This window comes from Mustela erminea, chromosome 14, assembly GCF_009829155.1.
Source record: "Mustela erminea isolate mMusErm1 chromosome 14, mMusErm1.Pri, whole genome shotgun sequence".
Lineage (NCBI taxonomy): Eukaryota > Metazoa > Chordata > Mammalia > Carnivora > Mustelidae > Mustela > Mustela erminea.
Window position 1 is genome coordinate 50,254,801 of NC_045627.1, and position 21,993 is coordinate 50,276,793.

Consider the following 21,993-nt stretch of genomic DNA (forward strand, 5'->3'; position numbering starts at 1 on the left):
ACAAGTTATGATTACATATGATTTGTGCTGTCTTGTTCAGTGTCGGACTATCTTAATTGTCTAGTTTAGTGACTGTGAGCTCCGTGAGGGCTGGGCCCGTTTTGCTCTCATCAGTATATTCTCAGTGTCTAGTACAGAATCATGTATATAATAGGTACTTAATAAATATTTAGGAAATAAATTGTCAGTGCAAGAATACTGTTCCCGCAGGACTTCAGTGTTAGAAGGAATCTAATGAATCACTCCTTATCGTCATTTCTGTTATGTCCTTGACAGAGGTGCATTCACACTTTGTTCTTTTGATACTCTGTGAGCAAAGGCCCACGATCTTTGAGTTGTAATCTCAATTGTAGTCATTTCCCTGTTCTTTGCATTCCTATCATTCCTCTCTGAAGTGTTGAATAGGCCGGACCAGGTGGAATGAAGAAGGTGGTGACCCTCTTTGATTACAGCAGTGTGCCTCTATCCCAGCTTGATAAGGCTGCCTTCGTGTCTTAGCAGTTGTCATAAGCAGTGATGCATATGGAGCTGGTAGTCCGCTAAAACCTAACATTTTTCTTTTAAAGATTAAGGCTTTTCCATTGTTAGACTGCAAATGAGGCAATTGAAGCCATTTTTACCTTTAGCCTTCTGTTGGCTGATAGCTGTTTTTTTCGGCTCTCAGATTTTCTTGAAGACAGATTGTTATAGATCACACCTGTTACTTCCTGTGACATGTTATAAACATGTATGAGGGGAGGAAACTTTATTGAGCACCTATTCTATACCAGGCTCTCCTACTTTATGATACGTAATTTACACTGTATGACCTACATACAGTATACAGCAAGGCAGTCTGGGGTAGCAGTTAACACATGGACTCTGGACTCTGAGCTTCTTGAGTAGAATTAGAGCCCTGCTGCTTACCAGTAAATGCCTTAAATTGTGCTTGCCTCAGTTTCCTCCTCTGTAAAATTAAAATAATAATCTCACCTCCCTCATAAGGTGGTTGTGAAGATCTGATAAATAAATATTATATTCAAAGCATTTATAATGGTGCTGGTACATAATTAGAGGTGAATATGTATTAGCTATTACCTCATTTAATTCTTAAAATAATGATGAATTAATAATGTAATTACAGTTTTACAGATGAGGAAGTCATCCAGAGAGGTCAGGTTACTTATTTCAGGCAGATCAGGATTTGAACTTGTGCCCAGCATAGCAGTCACAGATGTTTATGGGGAAGAATCACATATAATCCCCTTCCTGTGAAAGGGACTATGACTGTGGCAGGTGCTTAGAGTCTCAGCTGCTCTGCAGGATGGCTTGGTTGTCCTGCTAGTGATACTAGACCACATATCAGCTTTAAATAAATCAATAAGGAACCAATGAGTCTGGAAGAGGGAACCAGTCAGAGCAATCAGTCTCCTGCCCATGACCATGAGCTACTTGAAGCGGGGACTGTCACACTTATATTTGTATTCTAGCATCTTGCACTGATGTGTCATATGTACTCAGAAAGGGCTCTTGGTGAGTGAAAGTGAATGGAAGTATGGAGCAGGGTGGGGAGTGGGTAGCTAGTAAGAGGCAGAAATGATGCCAGGGTTTTTGCCATGGGTGACCAAAGAGATGGCATCACCTTCCTCTGTGATAGTAAATGCAGACGGAAGCAGGCCTAGAGGGTTCAGAGGGAAAGTTAATACTTTTGATTTAGATGAGTGATGTGTAATTCTAGTAGAGATACTTAATAAGCAAATAGAAATGTGACAGGAGAGCAGGGTTGAAATTATACTGCAAACTGCTTTTGAGTTTGAAACCTGGAACAAGTATCCCTAGAATCACAGTTGTGTAATTTCAAGAAGGGAGTTTTCCCAGGAAATGCTATTAAGTCACATTATAGATGTTTTCTGTAATTATTTTAGATTTTACGTCTTAAATCTCTCAGCATTATGTAGATGGGAACCAATTTAATTTTATAGTAGAGAAGTGAGAAATTGTAGAGATTTTAGAAGTCAGCCATATTAAAATGTACAATATAAAGGACACTCTATAAACTGTATTTCCTCAATACTGTGCCTTTGAAGAGCTAAGTAAGATAAAAAATTCTTAGGTCGATAAAATAGAAAGCTCAGGTTGTTTGTGGCAGAAATCATGCTGAGGTAATTGTGTCAAGAATAAATGAAATCTTTTTCATTCAGGAATAGTTTAGGCTGAAATCAATAAAATCAATTGTCTGAACCAGAAAAATAGAATTATATTCATCTATATACAAACTAGTGAGGGTTTTTTGTTACCTATTTCAACTATTTTATAGTTGCCAGATCTTAACCTGGGAGATTATGTTTCACACCATCCATAGTAAAAGCTCAATTTTATATAATGAAGTCAGATTTGCAATATTTTAGGAAAATAATTTTTTTAATTTTTTTTTTTAATAAACATATTTTTATCCCCAGGGGTACAGGTCTGTGAATCGCCAGGTTTACACACTTCACAGCACTCACCAAAGCACATACCCTCCCCAATGTCCGTAACCCCACCCGCCTTCTCCCAACCCCCCTCCCCCCAGCAACCCTCAGTTTGTTTTGTGAGATTAAGAGTCACTTATGGTTTGTCTCCCTCCCAATCCCATCTTGTTTCATTGATTCTTCTCCTACCCACTTAAGCCCCCATGTTGCATCACCACTTCCTCATATCAGGGAGATCATATGATAGTTGTCTTTCTCTGCTTGACTTATTTCGCTAAGCATGATACGCTCTAGTTCCATCCATGTTGTCGCAAATGGCAAGATTTCATTTCTTTTGATGGCTGCATAGTATTCCATTGTGTATATATACCACATCTTCTTGATCCATTCATCTGTTGATGGACATCTAGGTTCTTTCCATAGTTTGGCTATTGTCGACGTTGCTGCTATAAGCATTCGGGTGCACGTGCCCCTTTGGATCACTACGTTTGTATCTTTAGGGTAAATACCCAGTAGTGCAATTGCTGGGTCATAGGGCAGTTCTATTTTCAACATTTTTTTTTTTTTAAGATTTGTTTATTTATTTGACAGACAGAGATCACAAGTAGGCAGAGAGAGAGGAGGAAGCAGGCTTCCCGCTGAGCAGAGAGCCCGATGTGGGGCTCGATACCAGGACCCTGGGATCATGACCTGAGCCGAAAGCAGAGGCTTTAACCCACTGAGCCACCCAGGCACCCTATTTTCAACATTTTGAGGAGCCTCCATGCTGTTTTCCAGAGTGGTTGCACCAGCTTGCATTCCCACCAACAGTGTAGGAGGGTTCCCCTTTCTCCGCATAGGAAAATAATTTTAAGATATATTTCTGTTGCACACTGCATATTTAAATATGTGTGATTATCTAGGTAGCCTTTCTCTTCTATGAAATAAATTATTTATTGCAAAGATTGGTGTGTTTTTATCACATCTATTAGGATTTGAAAGATTATTGATGAATAGCTTCGTATTTGAAATTCATTTTTTCTTGCTTTATTCTTAATATATTTAGAAATTGTTACTAATAAAATAATTAGAGCAGCCAGAAAAGACTATCGGGGTTATTTAGTGTACTTGTTTTACATATGATTACTCTGAGATCAGGAGAGGTGGCAACCTATTTACTGAATTATTTAAGCTTTTGAATTACAGTGCCTTTTTGTTGTTGGAAATAAAGATAGCTTTATTCCTTAAAAATGTATTTCATTTCTGAGTGGCTCAGTTGGTTCAGCTTCCAAGTCCAGCTTGGGTCATGATCCCAGAGTTAGGAGATTGAGCCCCATGTTTAGCTCCATGCCAGACTCGGAGCCTGTTTAAGATTCTCTCTCCCTTTTCCCCTCTCCCAATTCTCTCTCCATCTCTCCAGCCCCAAAATGTATTTCATTATTTAAAAGTATGTTTAAGCATTTGCTTTTCTCTCTTAGTTTTGAAAACTTTCCAGAATTCAGTTACATTCATTATCTTTTTTGTATTTTTATCTTTCAGGAATCAAGAGAAAGCAGTGGAAGTTGAAGTCATTGTCAAGTGATTGAGACCTTTTGCAAGAAAATCATTTGGATAAAAGTCATTTAAATAGTGACATAACAGCACCAGTTATTAGAGGTGACAGTATATAGGAAACATTAAAATTGAACAATGACTCAGCTGTATATTTACATCAAATTATTGGGAGCCTATCTGTTCATCATTTCTTATTATGTTCAAGGTAAATCATTGTTCATTTAAGTAATCTTATCTTTTTCAGTAATTTATTTCTATGTTTAAAACACTCATTTTTGAAACTGCTCCTTCTACTAATGTCCCTTTTTGAACAGTTAGGCTCAGTATTGCCAGCATAGCTTTTAAGTAAAAAGGCAAAGAATAAGTACATGCCAAATAATTTTGAACTTGACTGTGATAGAACCATTGTCAAGTATTTGTTAAAATCAGCCTCTCTGAATCTGTTCTCTTATCCATAACATAGATATTATGATATGCAACATTAAGTCTTGTGAGGATTAAATGAGATAAAGTATAAAATGAAGTATCTGTCGCTAGTTAAGACTAAGACACAGGGTAACAGGTACTCAAGACTTTGATTTTTTAATTATTTATATTTATTCTGTAATGTGTTTTAAAGGAGAAAGGAATTTTAAAACTAAGTTTTTTTTTGTTTTCATTAAAAAACTTTAGAAAGGTAAGTTGCATTTGTGTATGTGCTAAATACTAAAATTTCTTCATAGAATACTCAAAGTTTTATTTATGAACAACATTGTAATTTTGTGTTCACAGCTTGGAACTCCCGAACAGGAAATTATTGTGATGACTCTGAGGATCAGATGGGCTATATTTGCACATGGGCTTTTTCCCAGATGGTTTAGTTAGGACATTATTTCAAACTGAAGAGATAGTACTATTTTGCAAAAGGTTTTTAGATTAAAGTTATTGGGTCTCTTCATTCTCTTAAGTTTAGATTAAAGTTATTGGATCTCTTCATCCTCTTAAGTTTATGTCATCACAGATTGTTCTTTCATAATGTTTCATTAACAGTAATAAAGATTATTATCTACAAGTAAAAAATAGAATTAACAGCACAAATATTTTGACAGTTTCATTTAAAAAAATTATTTAGGGGCACATAGGTGGCTCAGTTGGTTAAGCACTGCTTTCAGCTTGGGTTGTGATCCTGGGGTCCTGGAATCGAGCCCCACATCGGGCTGTCTGCTCAGCAGGAAGTCTGCTTCACCCTCTGCCTCTCCCCCTGCTCATGTTCTCTCTCTTTCTCTCAAATAAGTAAATAAAATCCTTTTTTAAAAGTATTTATTTATTTTAGAGAAAGAGTGTGCGCACTAATCGGGGAAGAGGCAGAGAGAGAGAGAGAATCCCAAGCAGACTCCCTGAACAGCCCATGTTCATGGGCTGAACATGAAGCCCAATGTGGGGCTCAGTCTCCTGACCCTGAGATCATAACCTGAGCTGAAATCAAGAGTCAGACACCTAACCGATTGAGCCACCCTGGGTGCCCATGACATTTTCATTTTAAAGATAAAATCTGTAGCTTCATATTTTATTTTAGGTGTAATTAATACCTTTAGTATTTTCTTGCTCAGAATACAGAAAGCCCTCTTCTAAAAGGCACTTTTGGTGAAATACCAAATTATTTAATAAAATACCTTTATTTAACAGCTCTTGTTATATGTCTTGTTGAGCAGCATCAGCCAAAGCTGTCATAGTTTTGAAGATGAGTTAAATCAATAGTAGCATATTTGCTGTCTCACTCCCAGGTAATCAGTATTTGATGTTAAATTTTTTTAAAAATCTGTGTAGATCACAGAAGGCAATATAATTCAAAATTCTTTCCCTACCCTGATTCAAACTGTACTATAATTAAACTTTTATTAGATGAAATGAATTGATAATTAGTTATCAGGTGCAAGTGAAAAATCTTAATAAGAATTACGTTTCTGTGATGAATAGCCAAATATGTTACATTTCCTTTCAAAAAGATTAGTTTTAGAGTTGCTTTAAATAAAATAGTCTTTCTTTAGTCTTAAAGAAAAGAAAAACCAGTATAGAAGAAAATGTTATTTCTTAGAGATTACTAAGGACCAGAGAGTGATATTAGTGGAAATAACTTGACTTTATCTTCAACTTTAGCTTCATTTGTGTCTTGAGAAAGTAAATCTCTCCATATATTGGTATCCTTGTTGTAAAATAAAAATAATAACATGTATCCTAGATGTAAATGGGAATTTTTGGAGCATTAGATGTTTTGATAAAGATTTAAGTCCTTTACATTGAGATGGTTGGAACAAAGAATGAGTTACCTAATGTCAACATTAATTGCTATTTAGTTCTTGTTTTTGGCTTGGTCACAAGTTTTAGGAATGGATTTTAGCTTTAAGAAACTGCCTAACAAACAGTGACTTAAACAAATAGATTTATTTTTTGATGTAGATGGTAGATAGTTGCTGTTTGCTCATTCAGTAGTTGAGTGGTGTCAGGGTTGACATCTATAGTTTTCTTGACTCTTCCCTAATGGTTACAAAATGACTGCTGTTATCTACATTGGAGGAAGGAAAAATGAGGAAAGGGTCAGCACTGACTTCAACTAGATGTTATTTCAGGAAAGCAAAATGTCCCCAGAAACCAACTTTCTGCCGGCAGATTTTATCATGTTTTGTTGGATAAACTGAAACAGTTGCTAGGGCTATTGAAAAACTGGGAGACGGAACTGTGATAGTCAGCTTAGATTAATGTAAGTCCATAACCTATGGACGGACACATGTCCCACCAGACAGAATCAGAGTTTGACAGGAAGATAGGTAGCCTTTGGTCAACTTAAAGAGTCTGGAACAGATTCTTTCTCTTCAGTCAGTTAAGGTGTTTTCAACTATAAATAACAACAGCAACAACAACAATAAAAAACCCCAATTTTAAATCTCTTAAACAATAAGGAAAATGTTGTATTACAAATCAAGAAGTCTGAAGGTAGGGGGACTTCAGTAAGTCCATTCCTTGGCTCATCTAGTTTTTTCTCTTTTTCAACTTTGTTCTCCTCCATCTATTAATTTAGCCCTAGGTTAACTCACTTTATGGCCACAGTGTGGCTGCTGTGGGGCCAGGGATCCCATGTAGATATGGCAGCTTTGAGTTGGCAGCATTCGGTAGAAGACAAATGCATGTCTCTCATGTCTTCTAAATGGTAAAGAACTCTTTCTGCAGCACCTCTCCTCTTCCTCCCCCTTCCTCTTCTAGCAGACTTCTTTGTCACTTTATTGGCAGAATTAATTTATCCTCTTGTGTTAAGTGGTAGCAAGGGGAATGGAACTAAAATTGTTGGATTGGACAAAACAGTTGTCTCTACTGAGGGTAGGGCTGTGCTTCCCTGAATCACATGGAGGAGTGAGCAAATGCTTAAAAAAGGATGTGTGTGTGTGTGTGTGTGTGTGTGTGTTGCTAGCAAGGTAAAGGGGGAAAGAACACCTAACAGCATCTGTTGCAGGGTATCACATCTGTCCACCTAACATCATACATCCTTACCTCATATATACCCTTCTTGCATGCATATACTGAAAGTGCCCGTGTTGTTGGAAACATTGAGTTCCTCCTCAAATGTATAAATGTATGTATAACCCAGAGGTTTATTGACTTAATGCACTCGGCCACTCATTCAGGACTTTTGGGTAGTATGTAACCTTGTCCACCAGGTTCACATGGACGTCTTCATGGTCTAGCAGTGAGTAGCAAAGAGAAATTGTCAGTGCCCAACACACCTAGTATTTAGTGATGAAGAAGAAATTGGATAAGTCCTATATAAACTCTCATTTAGAAGGACAGCTTGGAAGCCACCTTCAGTAATCACTGCTCCATAGCACATAGGTTAAGGAGAATTGTTACTGATGTCCCATTGATGTCTCATTGATGTCACATTGGTCTCTCCTGCTCTCCTACCGTTTGCCTTCTGATTCCTATTCTAGACATTGTGACTTAAGGACGGGGGAGGACTTTTCTGCTTTGTACAAAGGAAGCCCCTAGATTACTGGGAAAGTAAGAAAAATTATTTAGTCAGGAAAAAAATGGTAAAATCATTGATGCCAAAAATTGCCATTAATGACAAAGGTGGTATAAACATGTCTATTTATGGTCACTTGTCTCTTTTAGCCATTCATCTCCATATTTATATATATTTAGTTTTTTCTCAGTTGTTACACTTGAACATGTAAACCTTAAATATTTTTTTGCATGTATTTGTTTTGAAATGCAACCTATAACTTCAGCCCATCCAGACCTCATAATTTTATGCTTTGTAAATACAGGACTAGGGGCGCCTGAGTGGCTCAGTGGATTAAGCCACTGCCTTCGGCTCAGGTCATGATCTCTGGGTCCTGGGATGGAGCCCCGCATCGGGCTCTCTGCTCAGTGGGGAGCCTGTTTCCCCCTCTCTCTCTGCCTACTTGTGATCTCTCTGTCAAATAAATAAATAAAATCTTTAAAAAATAATAAATAGATAAATAAATAAACAAACAAACACAGGACTAGTGAGTAGAAAGAGATTGGCATATTGTAGGAACTAACATAAAGCTAGCGTGCCTACACATGATGGAGGGTAGGTGCTGTGAGTTGATGTTGGAGAGGTACACAGGGTCCAAATTCTGCTGGCGGTGGGTGTGGTGAAGAAGGTTGGAGTTTATTCTGAGTGCATATAGAGTCATTAATTGGTTTTAAGCAGGGGGGCATGACAGGATCAGATTTATGTTTATAAGCTAACTCTGGCTCCTGTGTGGGAAATGAATGGCAGGGCCCAAGAACAGAAGTTGGGAGGTCAGCATGGAGATTCCTATCAGAAGTGGCACGGCATGATGGGCCCAGGTAATAGCAGTGAAGTTGGAAAAAACTGGAAAAACTTGAGATCTATTTTGGAAGTTGGGCCAAAAGACTTGGGAGATGGGTTTGAGGAGAGATACGTCAGTGAGTTCCATTTTGGACAAGTTAATTTTGAGATTACTTAAGCAGTTTAAGGCTGGAGGGGTAAATCTAGGAGCCATCAACAAAGAGATTTGTTTAAACCTTGGGATGGGTGCTGTCACCTAGGGAGATAGTGCAGAGAGGCTGTTGCTTTGTTATTTTTCTCTGCATCTGTGCCTCTATTTAGGAAAATCTTACAACTTTAAGATACAGCTTAGTTTTCATTGCTTTTGACACCTAGGCGGAGTTTGTGTTCCAGGCGCCTTCCTTTGTTTACCTTTGTATTATATCACTTTTCACAGTGTGTTTGTTTATGTCTTATTGCCCTTCCCTGTTTCTCAAGGACCAGATCAGTTTCCAGCATTCAGTAACTTGCTTGCACATAGCTGGCCTCTAATCAGTATTTTGTTAAATAAATATTTGAGGTAATATAAACCCCAGGTGCAAATTATTATAATTAGGGTTTTTAATTTCCTAAATTCTGATAGTATTTTGGGAAATTATATGTGTTAACCATGCTATAACTTTGAATATTCTAGGTAGTGGTGATCTTTTAGTATGCTCTTTGTTATTAAATAGTTTCTTCATTTATACCCTTTTTATATATAATTAAGCCCTTTATTATACATTCATGTCTCTATATAACCTTGAGTTGAATTGAGCAGGAATTATTATCACCATATTTTAGAGATAGAAGAGCTTCAGAGAATAACACCTAGGATATATTTGGGAGTTGAACCCTTACCTTCACACTGTTACTTCCATGTCATTTCTACCACACTATACCACTTTTTCTGTGTTTCACTAGATTTTTGAAAATTAATTGCATGTAGTATATTATTTACCATTTGTTCTCCATGCTTAGATTAATGCTTCCTTCTGTTATTGTAGTGGATTTTAAAGCTGGTGAGGAGAATTCAGATGGCCTCTAGTTCTGTGGTCTTACTAAGTAAATGAGGTCTGGAGAAGTAACATGGCTGGTCCATGATTATCCAGCCAGCTAAACTGTGGTGAGACCATCATAGGACCATAGTAGACCACAGTACAGGTCTCCTCATTTTTAGCCTAGTGGATTTCTTCTATTCTTGCCCACCATGCTTTTTTGTTACTTTTTACAGTTGATGTTCCTAACGTAAATGAAGTCTTTAAGCTTTTTATCAATTTAAAGGGTTAAATGAAGATTATTAAAATTCAAAGCATGGAGTCACTAAAAAAAAAAAAAAAAATAGCAGGACATTCTTTTCCTGTTATGAGTATGTGTTTGTGTGTTACTTTTTCTTTTCAGTAGTTCATTTTGCCCGTACGGCTAAATTTAAAGTCAAGTCCACATTATGCTTGAGCCACTTATCTAACTTTTATAATGAAGTGTTGTTTATACACAGTTCTCTTAATATTTTATACCTGTTTGGCTCTACGTTTTATTCCCTGGAGGTCAGCCCTACAGGAGTAGGCTAGCCAATTTTAGTTGATTCAGACGGAAGAAGAAATTACTGAAACATTTTAGTTCTGTTCTGCTTTCAGCCTGGAAGATTCAGTACCAAATATGACAGTATCTGTCATTTGAGGCTACTTGACTCTAATGCAAGAACACAGTTCTATTTTTATAAGCTAACTACTGCCCTACAGTAACCTTCAGTTTCTGGCAGCATAGGCTGGATTTGAACCAATGACCTTGAGATAAAAGGCACCAGATAATATGATTAGTCTCCTTGCTCTCACAATTCCCTTACTTAAGCAAGTAATGTCCAAAACGAAATGCTTAGTAACTCCACTTCCACCTAGAGACACAAATAAATGACTTTTTTTGTTTTTTAAAGCTAGTCCCAGTTCTTGAGCCAAGGAATTTAAGAACCATAATTCATATATATTTTTTAATGATTGGAAACAATCTCAGACTTCTTGAAATCGCTTCCCATTTTGCACCTTTCTTACAAGTCATGACAATATTCTACCTTTGCCACATTGTTTTTCTTCCACTGTGCAATATTTGTGACACAGTCCTCTCTGTATGTCTCACAAAACCTGGGATGGTTTTTCTGTGCACAATAGGTTATTAACAAATGTTAAATGTATGAATGAAATGTATTTTTAATTAAACACAGTAGCTGCCATACTATAATAAGAAAACCTAGAAACTTCTCATTGGAAATTGAAATGAAAGAATTAGCTTTTCAGAAATGGTTTATTCACAAATTTCATATTTGAATACAGGGCAGAATCTAGACAGTATGCTCCACGGTACTGGGATGAAATCAGACTCTGACCAGAAAAAATCAGAAAATGGAGTAACCTTAGCACCAGAGGATACTTTGCCTTTTTTAAAGTGCTATTGCTCAGGACACTGCCCAGATGATGCTATTAATAACACATGCATGTAAGTATTTTATGCAGCCCTTCTTGAAGTTATGAGAATAGGAGTGCATTTGATGCTATTTTAGGAATTGTTCACATTGTTTAATTTTTTTTCCCCCTTAATTTTATGTGGTATCTTTCCAAAGAGCCAAAAAGCTTCTTGTTCTGCATATGGGAACATTTAGTACTACTACATGATTGATGGTTCTTTTCTTACAGTAACATTGTAATATCCCTTTTAAAGGAGATAAAAGGAATTTGGTATTCATCTAACATTTTGAGCTTATTTAATAATCTTTTTATCATAAAGTTTATTGATACTTATTGTAGAAAATTTAGAGATTACTAAAAAAGCAATTCACCCCAATCTTATAATTCTGAATTGGCTGAAATATTTTACCAAAAGATAGGGGTTGATATTGTGATATTTAATTAATTTTATGTTACTTTCTTACAAGTGAACTCCCAATCCAAGCCTGATTTATATGACAGTTTTAATTTTCCTACTTAATTTTATGTTCACTTTGCAACACATTTGTAAATGAGCATATAATTCTATTCCATATTGTTGGGGGACATCAAAGAATTGACTTATTAGCCAAAGAAATTCCCTGAATGACACACTCATCAATTAATTAATTGTGTCCCTTTTATGAAGGTAATAACATCTTACTTTGTGCTTTCCTAATGATTGGATACTCTTTGAATGTCACCAGATGTAAAGCAAAAAAGTATACATGTAAAATACTGAAATTTTATGAATAGCTCACCATGTCTTAGATTTGTTGTTTTGTCCTCTGGTGGTGGTTGAATTTATCGTGACAGCTTGGATGATCTGTCACAGGGGTGTGTTCCCCACTGTGGCACCAAGTAATTTCTTGCCAAACTTCTTGTCTGTAGTATGTGCCTGATATGTGTGGGCTGTTAGTGGTGTAGTAATCCAGAATAGAACTGAATCATTAATTTTAACAGACTTTTGCCCCATACTTAGCATTTTTTCCCTACAAAAAAGTAATAATTCTGTAAGAATCTTTTAAGTTGAAATAATATACTTACTGATGTGAATAATAAGAACACCCAAAAACTTTTTTTAAAAGATTTTATTTATTGATTTATTTGCGAGAGAGAGAGAGAGAGAGAAAATCTAAAGCAGACTCCCAGCTGAGCATGGAGCCTGCTATGGGTCTCAATCCCACAATCCTGAGACCATGACCTGGGCCAAAATCCAAGAGTCAGACACACTGACTGAGCCACCCAGGCATCCCACACACACAAAAAACTTTCACAAGTGTCTTCCTACCCCTTAAGGTCTAAATGAATATATTATGGATAAACTCCAACATACTAATACTAAAATGATAACATTTCGTTAAATACATATATATGTACATTTCTTGAAGCTCTTCAGAAGTTATCCCTTTTTTCTTACCACATTTGGTAAAACACACCTCTCACGATCTTAGTCTGTTATTCCCAAATATATTTTTCTTTGTCATTTAGTCTGGTTTTGTGTTTCATAGAAAAGTTGTTTTTATTTATTGTCTATTGTATGTGAATACTGAAAATTTTATGGATAAAAAGAGGAAGTGGTTTTTTTTCTTTTTAAGATTTTTATTTATTTATTTGATCGAGATCACAAGTAGTCAGAGAGGCAGGCAGAGAGAGAGGAGGAAGCAGGCACCCTGCTGAGCAGAGAGCCCAATGTGGGGCTCTATCCCAGGACCCCGAGACCACGACCCGAGCCAAAGGCAGAGGCTTTAACCCACTGAGCCACCCAGGCACCCCAAGAGGAAGTCATTTTTTTAAAAAGATATATTTACTTGAAAGCGAGAAAGCAAGCGTGTACGAGTTTGGAGAGGGGCAAAGCAGAGGGAGAAAGAGAGAGAGAGAGCAGGTAAATCTCAAGCAGAGTCCCCACTGAACATGGAGTTTTGCTCACAGGGCCTGATCCCTCAACTCTGAGATCTTGACCTGAGCCTGAGCGGAAACCAGGAGTCAGACACTCAGTCGATTGAGCCACCTAGGTGCCCTAAAAAGGCAGCCATTTTTACACATATTTTTAAAACATTAAGATTCTTTACTTTGTAAAATTTTATAAATCAGCTTTCTGTGATTATGTAACTGTGATTAGCAAAGAGAAGTTACATAGTCATATTTAGAGGAAAGATTAAAAGAAATCTTTTTCCCCTTGGACCATTAGGTTTTAGTTCAGATGTGACCTCTTTTATTTGCCTGAAAACCCATAGAGTTTTGCCAATAAATAACATGAATGTAGTTCTAGTTCAAAAAAACAGGAACTACAGGCCATCAGTATCCAGTCACATTCAAATTGAGAATTAATTGGTACTTTCTGATGTAACGTTATTTATTTATTTTTTTGTGTGTGGGGGTCTTTTCTTTTAGAACTAATGGGCATTGCTTTGCCATCATAGAAGAAGATGACCAGGGAGAAACCACATTAGCTTCAGGATGTATGAAATATGAAGGATCTGACTTTCAGTGCAAGGTAAGGATCTCCATTGGGGCCTCTGAAATAAGGAAGGGAGGGACCACATGAACAGTATTCATCTCTCCAGGAGGAGTGTGCTGGGTCTGTTCATCACTGTATCTTCTTGTAAATCAAATATATTGGAGGAAGCTTAGCTCTTGCTTCAAATAGTAAGATTGTGTTTGTGTTAATTGAAGTTCCAGATTTTTTTTTCAGATTATTTTACTTTTTAAAAAAAGGTTTAAATCATCCTGTTTGCAGATTGTCATGACTGCAAAAAATATTGTCACAGTATCACCCATGGATTATAAAACTGACTGCAAAGACTTTAGGGTAATGGGCAGTAACCTTTATATCACTGAGACAAGTCCTTGTAAGGAAATCTCAGTGGAGTTATTTTAACAGCAGCAGCAAAGGCATTAGAGGGCTGGTAAGAAAGAGTTTATGAACATCCTGATGACTGTCGGGTATAAATCTAATCTCTTCAAAATCCTGTACAGTAATTTTACCCCAGCAGTCCTTCAGTGTTTCTGAAAAACAGTTTCAGATGGAACCGTTTGTGACAAATTTAAGGTTTGACTATTTTAGGAAGTTATTTCCATCATTAAGAAATTCTCAGGATTGATAGAAACTTTAAAGGTTATATGGTCCAACCTCTGCTAAAGTTCGGGATCCCTCCCCCCCACACACGTATTGCATCCCGTCTGTTTTCTAGTGCAACACCTCTAGTAATGGGTCCTTGCCTCCCAAGACCACCTATTTCGTCTGTACGAACAACCTGACCTGATCTTTAGAAAGCTCTTCCTTCTAATGACTATAAATCTCTTCCTACCCCTTTGGACCACAGAGGACAAATCTAAAGCCTCTTTAATAAGATAGCCCTTTACTGTGTGAAGGAAGTTTTCTGTGTAGTCCTGCCTTCCTCCCCATACCCTCTCATCTTTGCCTGGTGAAAATGCGAGTTCCCAGTCACCTCAACTGCTCCGTGTGTGATCAGCTTCAGTTACTCTGGTTTCTCAGGGTTCTATGCAGAATCAAGTGTGGTTTGTCCTGAGGGGTGGGGGGGATAAATAGCTCCTTTCTCTTTTTCTAAATACAGCCAAATCTCATGTTAGATGGCAGATTGTCATACCACACTCTTGAAACCTGTGGAGCTTCCCATCAGCTGAAATCCCCATCATTCACTCACGCTACTGCTGAACCACATCTCTTCCATTCTCTGTTGGTTCTTTTGGTTTCTTGACACAAATAGGAGGATGGGAATGGAATGAGTTTTGTTAAAGTTGTTACATACTTGTCTATGTTACATCTTATCATGTTAGAATTAGTCCTTTGCTGTAATTTGTAAGGATTTTGGGGGGGATGCTAATTTGATTATTTCTTCCAGTTTTATGCCATTTGCATGTTTTATCAACCATGAACTCTGTACCTTTTTTAATCACTGAAAATATGGAAGAAAGAACTGTGGTTAGAGCACGGAGCTCAGCAGTAATAACCAGTATCCTGCAAGCCCCCTAAACTAGGTGTATCATAAATTGAACTCACTAATAGAAGTTAGTTGTTGAACTTCACAGTCTGTATTCAAATCTATGTGCTGCTTCTTGCTAGCTGCAGAATTTGGGAGCAAGAAGCTTTTCTTTTTTCAAGTTGTTTTCTTCTAAGGGAGTTGTAAGGATCAAATGAGATAACATATATGTAAAGAGTTTAGCACAGAGGGCTTAATAAATGTTAGCTTTTACAATATTGATAATATAACTGAGCAGTTGTTAAGCTGATTATGTGCATCCTTAAGTACACACAGACTGTTACACAAGGATCACATACATGCGTGGATAATTTAGGGGAATTGCTTTCTCATGCCTAGTCCTATATTGTACTCTTGGGCTGCCTGAGAACAGCGTTCCCCAAGCAGTTTCTGTTCCTTTCTCCCTTTGCACAATCGCCCATCTCCTGATTTGCAGATCAAAGGCCTGGGACCGCAAACCTCATTTCCAGACAATGTTGTAATTCACATCTAAGTATCTAAGCTCACATGACTCTGGTCAGATCACAGAATTGGGCATGGATGGAGGATAGGAGTGGGGGAGTGCAGGAATAGAAAAGGTCCCCCCCCCACCTTGATCATCTGATCTTTGCCCACTCAGACATACGGTTAACTATCGAAGAAAGGTGAGACCTAAGGCTGCTATTGCTGTTCTTGGTCAAGCCACATCGACTCTTCTAGGAGTTTATAAGCATTTTTGGCTTGTTCTAGAATCCCCAGTATGATCATGGCACACTCACTAGAACAGGAAGAATTTATTTATCAAATATTTAAGGTTTGCTTTTAATGTGCCAGGTACTTGGTGTAAGCTACCTCATCTCCTCACAGTTACCCCACAAGGCAGGTATCTTTGTCCTCCAATTTACAACAGAGGAAACAGAAGCCCAGAGAGAGTTCGTCATTCACAAAGTTAGTAAGTGGCAAAGCTAGGATTTAATAAGCTTTTTGGTTCCAGAGCCCTTGCATTTTCCATAATACCATGCTGCCTCCAAACTCTAGTTGGCCAAGTCTGCTTTCTTCTTCTTTTAAAAAAAGAAGGAGTATAACCTTTAGCTCTTCAGTGTCTGGTACTCGTTCTTGCTAAAATCTTACCATGGCACTGGCCCTCCGGGCCTCTCTCTCCCTTTGCTGGGTGTGCTCACCGGGCTTCAGCAGGAGCGGGCACTCCTGCAGAGCGCAGGAGCCCTGGAGAGGACCTGCTGCTGTGTCCGGGAGAGCAGCTTCCAAGTACAGTGCTGATCTGTGCCCCTCTCCTGCTGTCTCGTCAGCAGCACATTCGTTGCTTGGTGTCTGTCCTCTAGCAGTGCCACAGAAACCCTTTCTTGGTTTTTCTTGACGTTTTCTCTTCTGCAAGGCTCAGCTCATTTTGGTTGTTCGCCTTCCTGCAGCTGTTCTTGGAGCTTCGCAGCCCTTGTACTCATCTTCAGTTAAGTGCTCTTCATTCCATCCTTCATGGAAGTGTCCTCGGGCGGGGATTATTTCAGAGTCACCTGTCTAACTCCTGAATTGTCTCTCTCTTCTCTTTTTATGATCATTTACAAGTAAAAATTGTTTTAATGTTAAAAATTCAGTTAAAGTATAAAACTTGAGCTTTTGAAAGTTTCCAAATACTCTTGACCCACTTTCCCTGATAGAATCTCAAGTCATGGACTCCTGAAGTCTCTTTCTGGCCATCTGATACTTAAGAATAGTATGGTCAATTTCTGCTTATATTGTTGCTACTTGTATAATGACAAGTAATTCCTTTCTGTTACTATTTTGGTCCAGAATGGCAGTTTTCCCAGGCAGTGCTGAAATAGCAGCATTCGAGTTAATAACTTGTCAAGTACTGTACCAGTCAAGTCAAACTTCACACATAATTGTTGGTGTCTGTTCTCATGACTACGGTGTTTTCCTGTGCTCATTTATTGACCTATTAGGGACACGTCTCATATCTGGTTGGTAGACTCTAAGAAACTCAGAAAAATGGCTTCTATATTTTGCCTTTGTCCTCACTGCGTCTGCTTCAACTTGCTTCTACGTGGGGTTCATTAGTCTCAGTGTAGTTGTTGGAAGCAGACTCTGTAGTATCTTCTACCGACTCAACCACTCTTCCTGATGTCTCTTTTCTTTAGACTGGGACACCCTCCACCTAAGTAGTTTTGGTACTTCTCTGAGATCCTGTGTACCCTACTAGTTCATCATTATGATAAAATGTCTTATCCATGTTTTTTAAGGAAAAGATACTGTGACTTACATTTTTACTGAAAACAAATGAAAAGGAATATATTAAGATAAGCCAAAGTTTTAGTGAAAAATACTTAATGAACTTTTGTTAGTAATTTATAGTTCATTGTTCCAACACACCATCCGCATACATACATTCTCTTTAGGAAAAATAATTTCACAGTCTTCACTATTTCCGTACAAATTCTAAGTTCTCAGTAATCTTTTTTTACACATAAAATTTGGAGGTCCTATTCTTTCAGCTGAATTAGAAATTATACTTATGAATATTTAAAAAAACCTTATTATCAACCTTAAAATATCAAGCCATTTTTAATTTTATTATTACTCTTCCTCTAGGATTCACCAAAAGCCCAGCTACGCCGGACGATAGAATGTTGTCGGACCAATTTATGTAACCAGTATTTACAACCTACACTGCCCCCTGTTGTCATAGGTAGGTTAGCCAAAAAGGGTGTGATCATGGTTTTCAATAAAATATTTTCTCTGGTTTTTACAATAAGCAAGCTTTCTAGAATTTAACACTACAAATTATTTTTCCCCTTTAATATGTGATAGAAAGATAATATGTATACTTCATTGTTTACTTCCCTTGTCAGGTCCATTTTTTGATGGCAGCATTCGGTGGCTGGTTGTGCTCATTTCTATGGCTGTCTGCATAATTGCGATGATCATCTTCTCCAGCTGCTTTTGTTACAAGTAAGATAATTATTTTGATATGAAATATTTTGTTGAATATTAGATACGAGCAATTATTCTTTAAAAGCCAGTGCAGGGGCGCCTGGGTGGCTCAGTGGGTTAAGCCGCTGCCTTCGGCTCAGGTCATGATCCCAGGGTTCTGGGATCGAGTCCCGCATCGGGCTCCTTGCTCGGCAGGGAGCCTGCTTCTCCCTCTGCCTCTGCCTGCCATTCTGTCTGCCTGTGCTCGCTCTCTCCCCCTCTTTCTCTCTGATAAATAAATAAAATCTTTAAAAAAAAAAAAAAAAAAGCCAGTGCAAGGGCACCTGGGTGGCTCAGTGGGTTAAAGCCTCTGCCTTCGGCTCAGGTCATGGTCTCAGGGTCCTGGGGTCGAGCCCCAGGTTGGGCTCTCTGCTCAGTGGGGAGCCTGTTTACCTTCCTCTCTCTCTGCCTGCCTCTCTGCCTGCTTGTGATCTCTGTCTGTCAAATAAATAAGTAAAATATTAAAAAAAATAAAAGCCAGTGCAAAGAAATTACTGACCTTTGAATATAATTCAGATGCCATTAGCTTATATTCTCTGGTTCTATCTCCTTTAGGTTATAAGCTCCTAACTAGAATATAATTTTCTTAAGGAAAAGAGGAGCTTACTACTAATCAGTTAGTTGAACCCAACTCTACTTCTTGCTTTGTTCATGAGTTCTTACGATTTTTCTTATTTTTAGAATACTGAATGTTGAAAATCTGTCCCAAAAAGCCAACTACATTATCATTCTTAAGTTATTTGTGCCTTCAGAATTGTTTGTGTTTAGTCATGATTTCCCGAAAGAGAAGAGTAATAACAGGAGGGGATAAACTTCAGTAATAAAGCATTTTTTACTGGTACATGGATAGACCGAGAGATCAGTAGAACCGGTTACTAGACCCATAAACAGACCCAAGAATATAAAGAAATTTAGTATATGGTAAAGGGAACATTTCAGATCACTGGGGAAAAGTTGGATAATTCTATAAATTTAGTATATGGTAAAGGGAACATTTCAGATCACTGGGGAAAAGTTGGATAATTCTACAAATTCTATAAATTTTGTAGTAGGTAGCTGCATGGAAAAAGATAAAGTTTTTTTTTTTTAAAGATGAAGTTTAAGATGCAGTTTAATCAGTTACCTACATTGGAATAAATTTTACCCAGATTAGAGCTAGATATATGTAAAATGAAGTGATTAAAGCACTGGAACAAACCATGGAATAATTTTTTTAAAATGATCTCAGAATGTGGAAGCCCTTTCTGAGTCTGACACAAGACTGAAAAGCAAAAAAAAAACACCCAAGGAAAACAAAACCTTAAAATTAAAAAAAAAAATTGTGTCAACGACATAAAAATAAAACTTTACTATGTGGCAGAAACCACCGTAAACAGAATACAGTGAAAAATATTGACATCTCATGTTACAGAGAGCTAATTTCTCAAACATGGAGAGCTTTTATAAATCAAAAAGAAAAAAACCTTAGCAGTTCAGTGGGTAAATGAACTATTAACCTAAAAGGGAATACTTATAACTCTTAAAAGCAAAATAAAAAGATGACTCAAGGGGCGCCTGGGTGGGTCAGTGGGTTAAAGCCTCTGCCTTCAGCTTAGGTCATGATCCTGGGGGTCCTGGAATTGAGCCCCACATTGGGCTCTCTGCTCAGCAGGGAGCCTGCTTCCGCCACTCTCTGCCTCCCTCTCTGCCTCCTTGTGATCTCTCTATGTGAAATAAATAAATAAAATCTTTTTTAAAAAATGACTCAAGAATACTCAGAATATGAAAAATATAAAGTTATACTGAGACACTGTTTTTCACATGTTATACTGGCAAAAATCTTAAAGAGACAGGTTGAGCATACTTACTGTTGCTGCCTCCAGCAAAAAAAAGCAAGCAGTAAAGAGTTTTGAATTTCTTTGTCCAAGTAGGTTGAGGAGAACAAGAGAAAACAGCAAAAAACTTTGGAACTTGTGAAGCTTTTGGATGAGTAGTAAATGACTTTGCAGATCTAAAAAATCAGACACCTAGGCTAGAATTTTAAGAAAGTAGCAACCAGTTTATATCCTAGAATTCTCCAAGAAGCTCAAGAATTGGCAGTACCTGTTACCTCTGGAAGTAAAGTTGAGAGTGTCAGTAAAACCAAGAGGATTGCTTGAAAATCTATTTTTAGAAAGTCAGATGCTCTGTGTGTTATGTAATACTGCATTAAGAAATCAATTCCAAACACAGTGGCTTAAAACAGCAATTATTATCTCTCACTGTGGGTCAGAAACACAGGGGTGACTGTCTGGGTGTCAGGATTTTTCATAATGTCCAGCCAGACATCAGCAGAGGTTGTGCTCGCCCGAAGGCTTTGCCTGGAGCTGGTAGATCACCTTCCAAAATAAAGGTAGCTCCCTTCTCAGGCTCACAAATTGGCGGGAAGCCTTAGTTTCTCTGATGTTGAACCTCTCTACAGAGCTTCTTAAGTTTCCTTGCAGTATGAAGCCTGGCTTTTTCCTTCTAGCGTGACCCAAGAGATCAAGGTGGAAACTGCAAATCTATATACAATCTAAACCCAAAAGTTTCACCATCATGGAGCGCCTGGGTGGCTCAGTCGCTAAGTGACTGCCTTCGACTCAGGTCATGATCCCAGGGTGCTGGGATCGAGCCCTGCATCGGGCTGCCTGCTCGGCAGGAAGCCTGCTTCTCCCTCTCTCACTCTCCCCGCTTGTGTTCCCTCTCCCGCTGTGTCTCTCTCTGTCAGATAAATTTAAAAATCTTAAAAAAAAAAAAAAAGTTACATCATCACTTCTGCCACATTCTGTTGGTCACACAGGTCAGGTCAGTCCTACTGTGTTATGGAAGGGAACTAAACAAGGACATGCTTACTGGGAGTTAAGGGTTGTTGTGGGCCATCTTCGATGGCAAGTACAACAGATGTTGAGATTCATGACTCCTGTTCTGAGCGTCACTTCCCCACCACCTTCCTAACAGAAAGCTAGAAAGTATATTCCCTGGAAAGAACAAAGATAATATTCTTAGCGGTGGCCCCCATTATTGAGGGTGAGGTATTACAGTAAAAATATGGTGATAAAGTGAACATTTACATACTGATTGGTGGGCGCCTCAACTATGCCAGAATGCTGTCAGCCAGGCTTATTCAAATGACAGATGGGAAGAATCTTCTTGGGGAAATCCGTCCAGCCCAAGAGAAGAGACCTAAACCTGCTGACCTCAGTGGGCCCAATGAAACGGCCCAGGCAGTTATCTTACAGTGAAGCCTATAATCAGTAAGCCCCGTTCACATACTAATAGCTGCCAATCAGGCAGTGAAACACACTAATCCCCGAAAACCAGGAGACAAATAAAGTGAGCCTTATGATTGCCTACCTTATTGCCCAGAGAGAATTTCTACCTATAGGACATGGGAGAAACCCAGGTGTAGTCCAGGAGATTCTGACTCCAGGAGATGTAGCTGAGTCTGGAGTATGAATAGCAGTTATGGTTCTTAGGACAGAGTACTGGAAAGGAGAGTGCTTAACAAGGAAAGAACTCTGGATATCTGCACAGGGTTCCTATCAAATATTCAGTGAATCTTGAGCAGCACGCACAAGTGAGGAAACTACCCACAGCTGGGGTTTTGCTTGATAAGACTGAAGAAAACATTGTTCGATGCTCACACAATTCTGGGAATAGTGTCTGTTCCCACCAGCTGTGAGACTTGAAAACTTAATAATTCACAGGACTTTATTTAGAGTACTCATAGGGGT

At 38.1% G+C, this 21,993-nt stretch overlaps 1 protein-coding gene across 2 annotated transcripts in view; it reads left to right on the plus strand.

The window, feature by feature from the left end:
• Positions 1 to 21,993, plus strand: part of BMPR1A (bone morphogenetic protein receptor type 1A) — a 140,141-nt gene that overhangs the window by 101,199 nt on the left and 16,949 nt on the right. For both annotated transcript variants that reach the window (XM_032311940.1, XM_032311939.1), the window contains 5 exons: positions 3,969 to 4,188; positions 11,142 to 11,304; positions 13,686 to 13,788; positions 17,879 to 17,975; positions 18,139 to 18,238. In XM_032311940.1, the coding sequence (XP_032167831.1) occupies positions 4,119 to 4,188; positions 11,142 to 11,304; positions 13,686 to 13,788; positions 17,879 to 17,975; positions 18,139 to 18,238 (533 nt within the window). In that variant the 5' untranslated portion in view covers positions 3,969 to 4,118. The remainder of the gene's footprint in view (positions 1 to 3,968; positions 4,189 to 11,141; positions 11,305 to 13,685; positions 13,789 to 17,878; positions 17,976 to 18,138; positions 18,239 to 21,993) is intronic.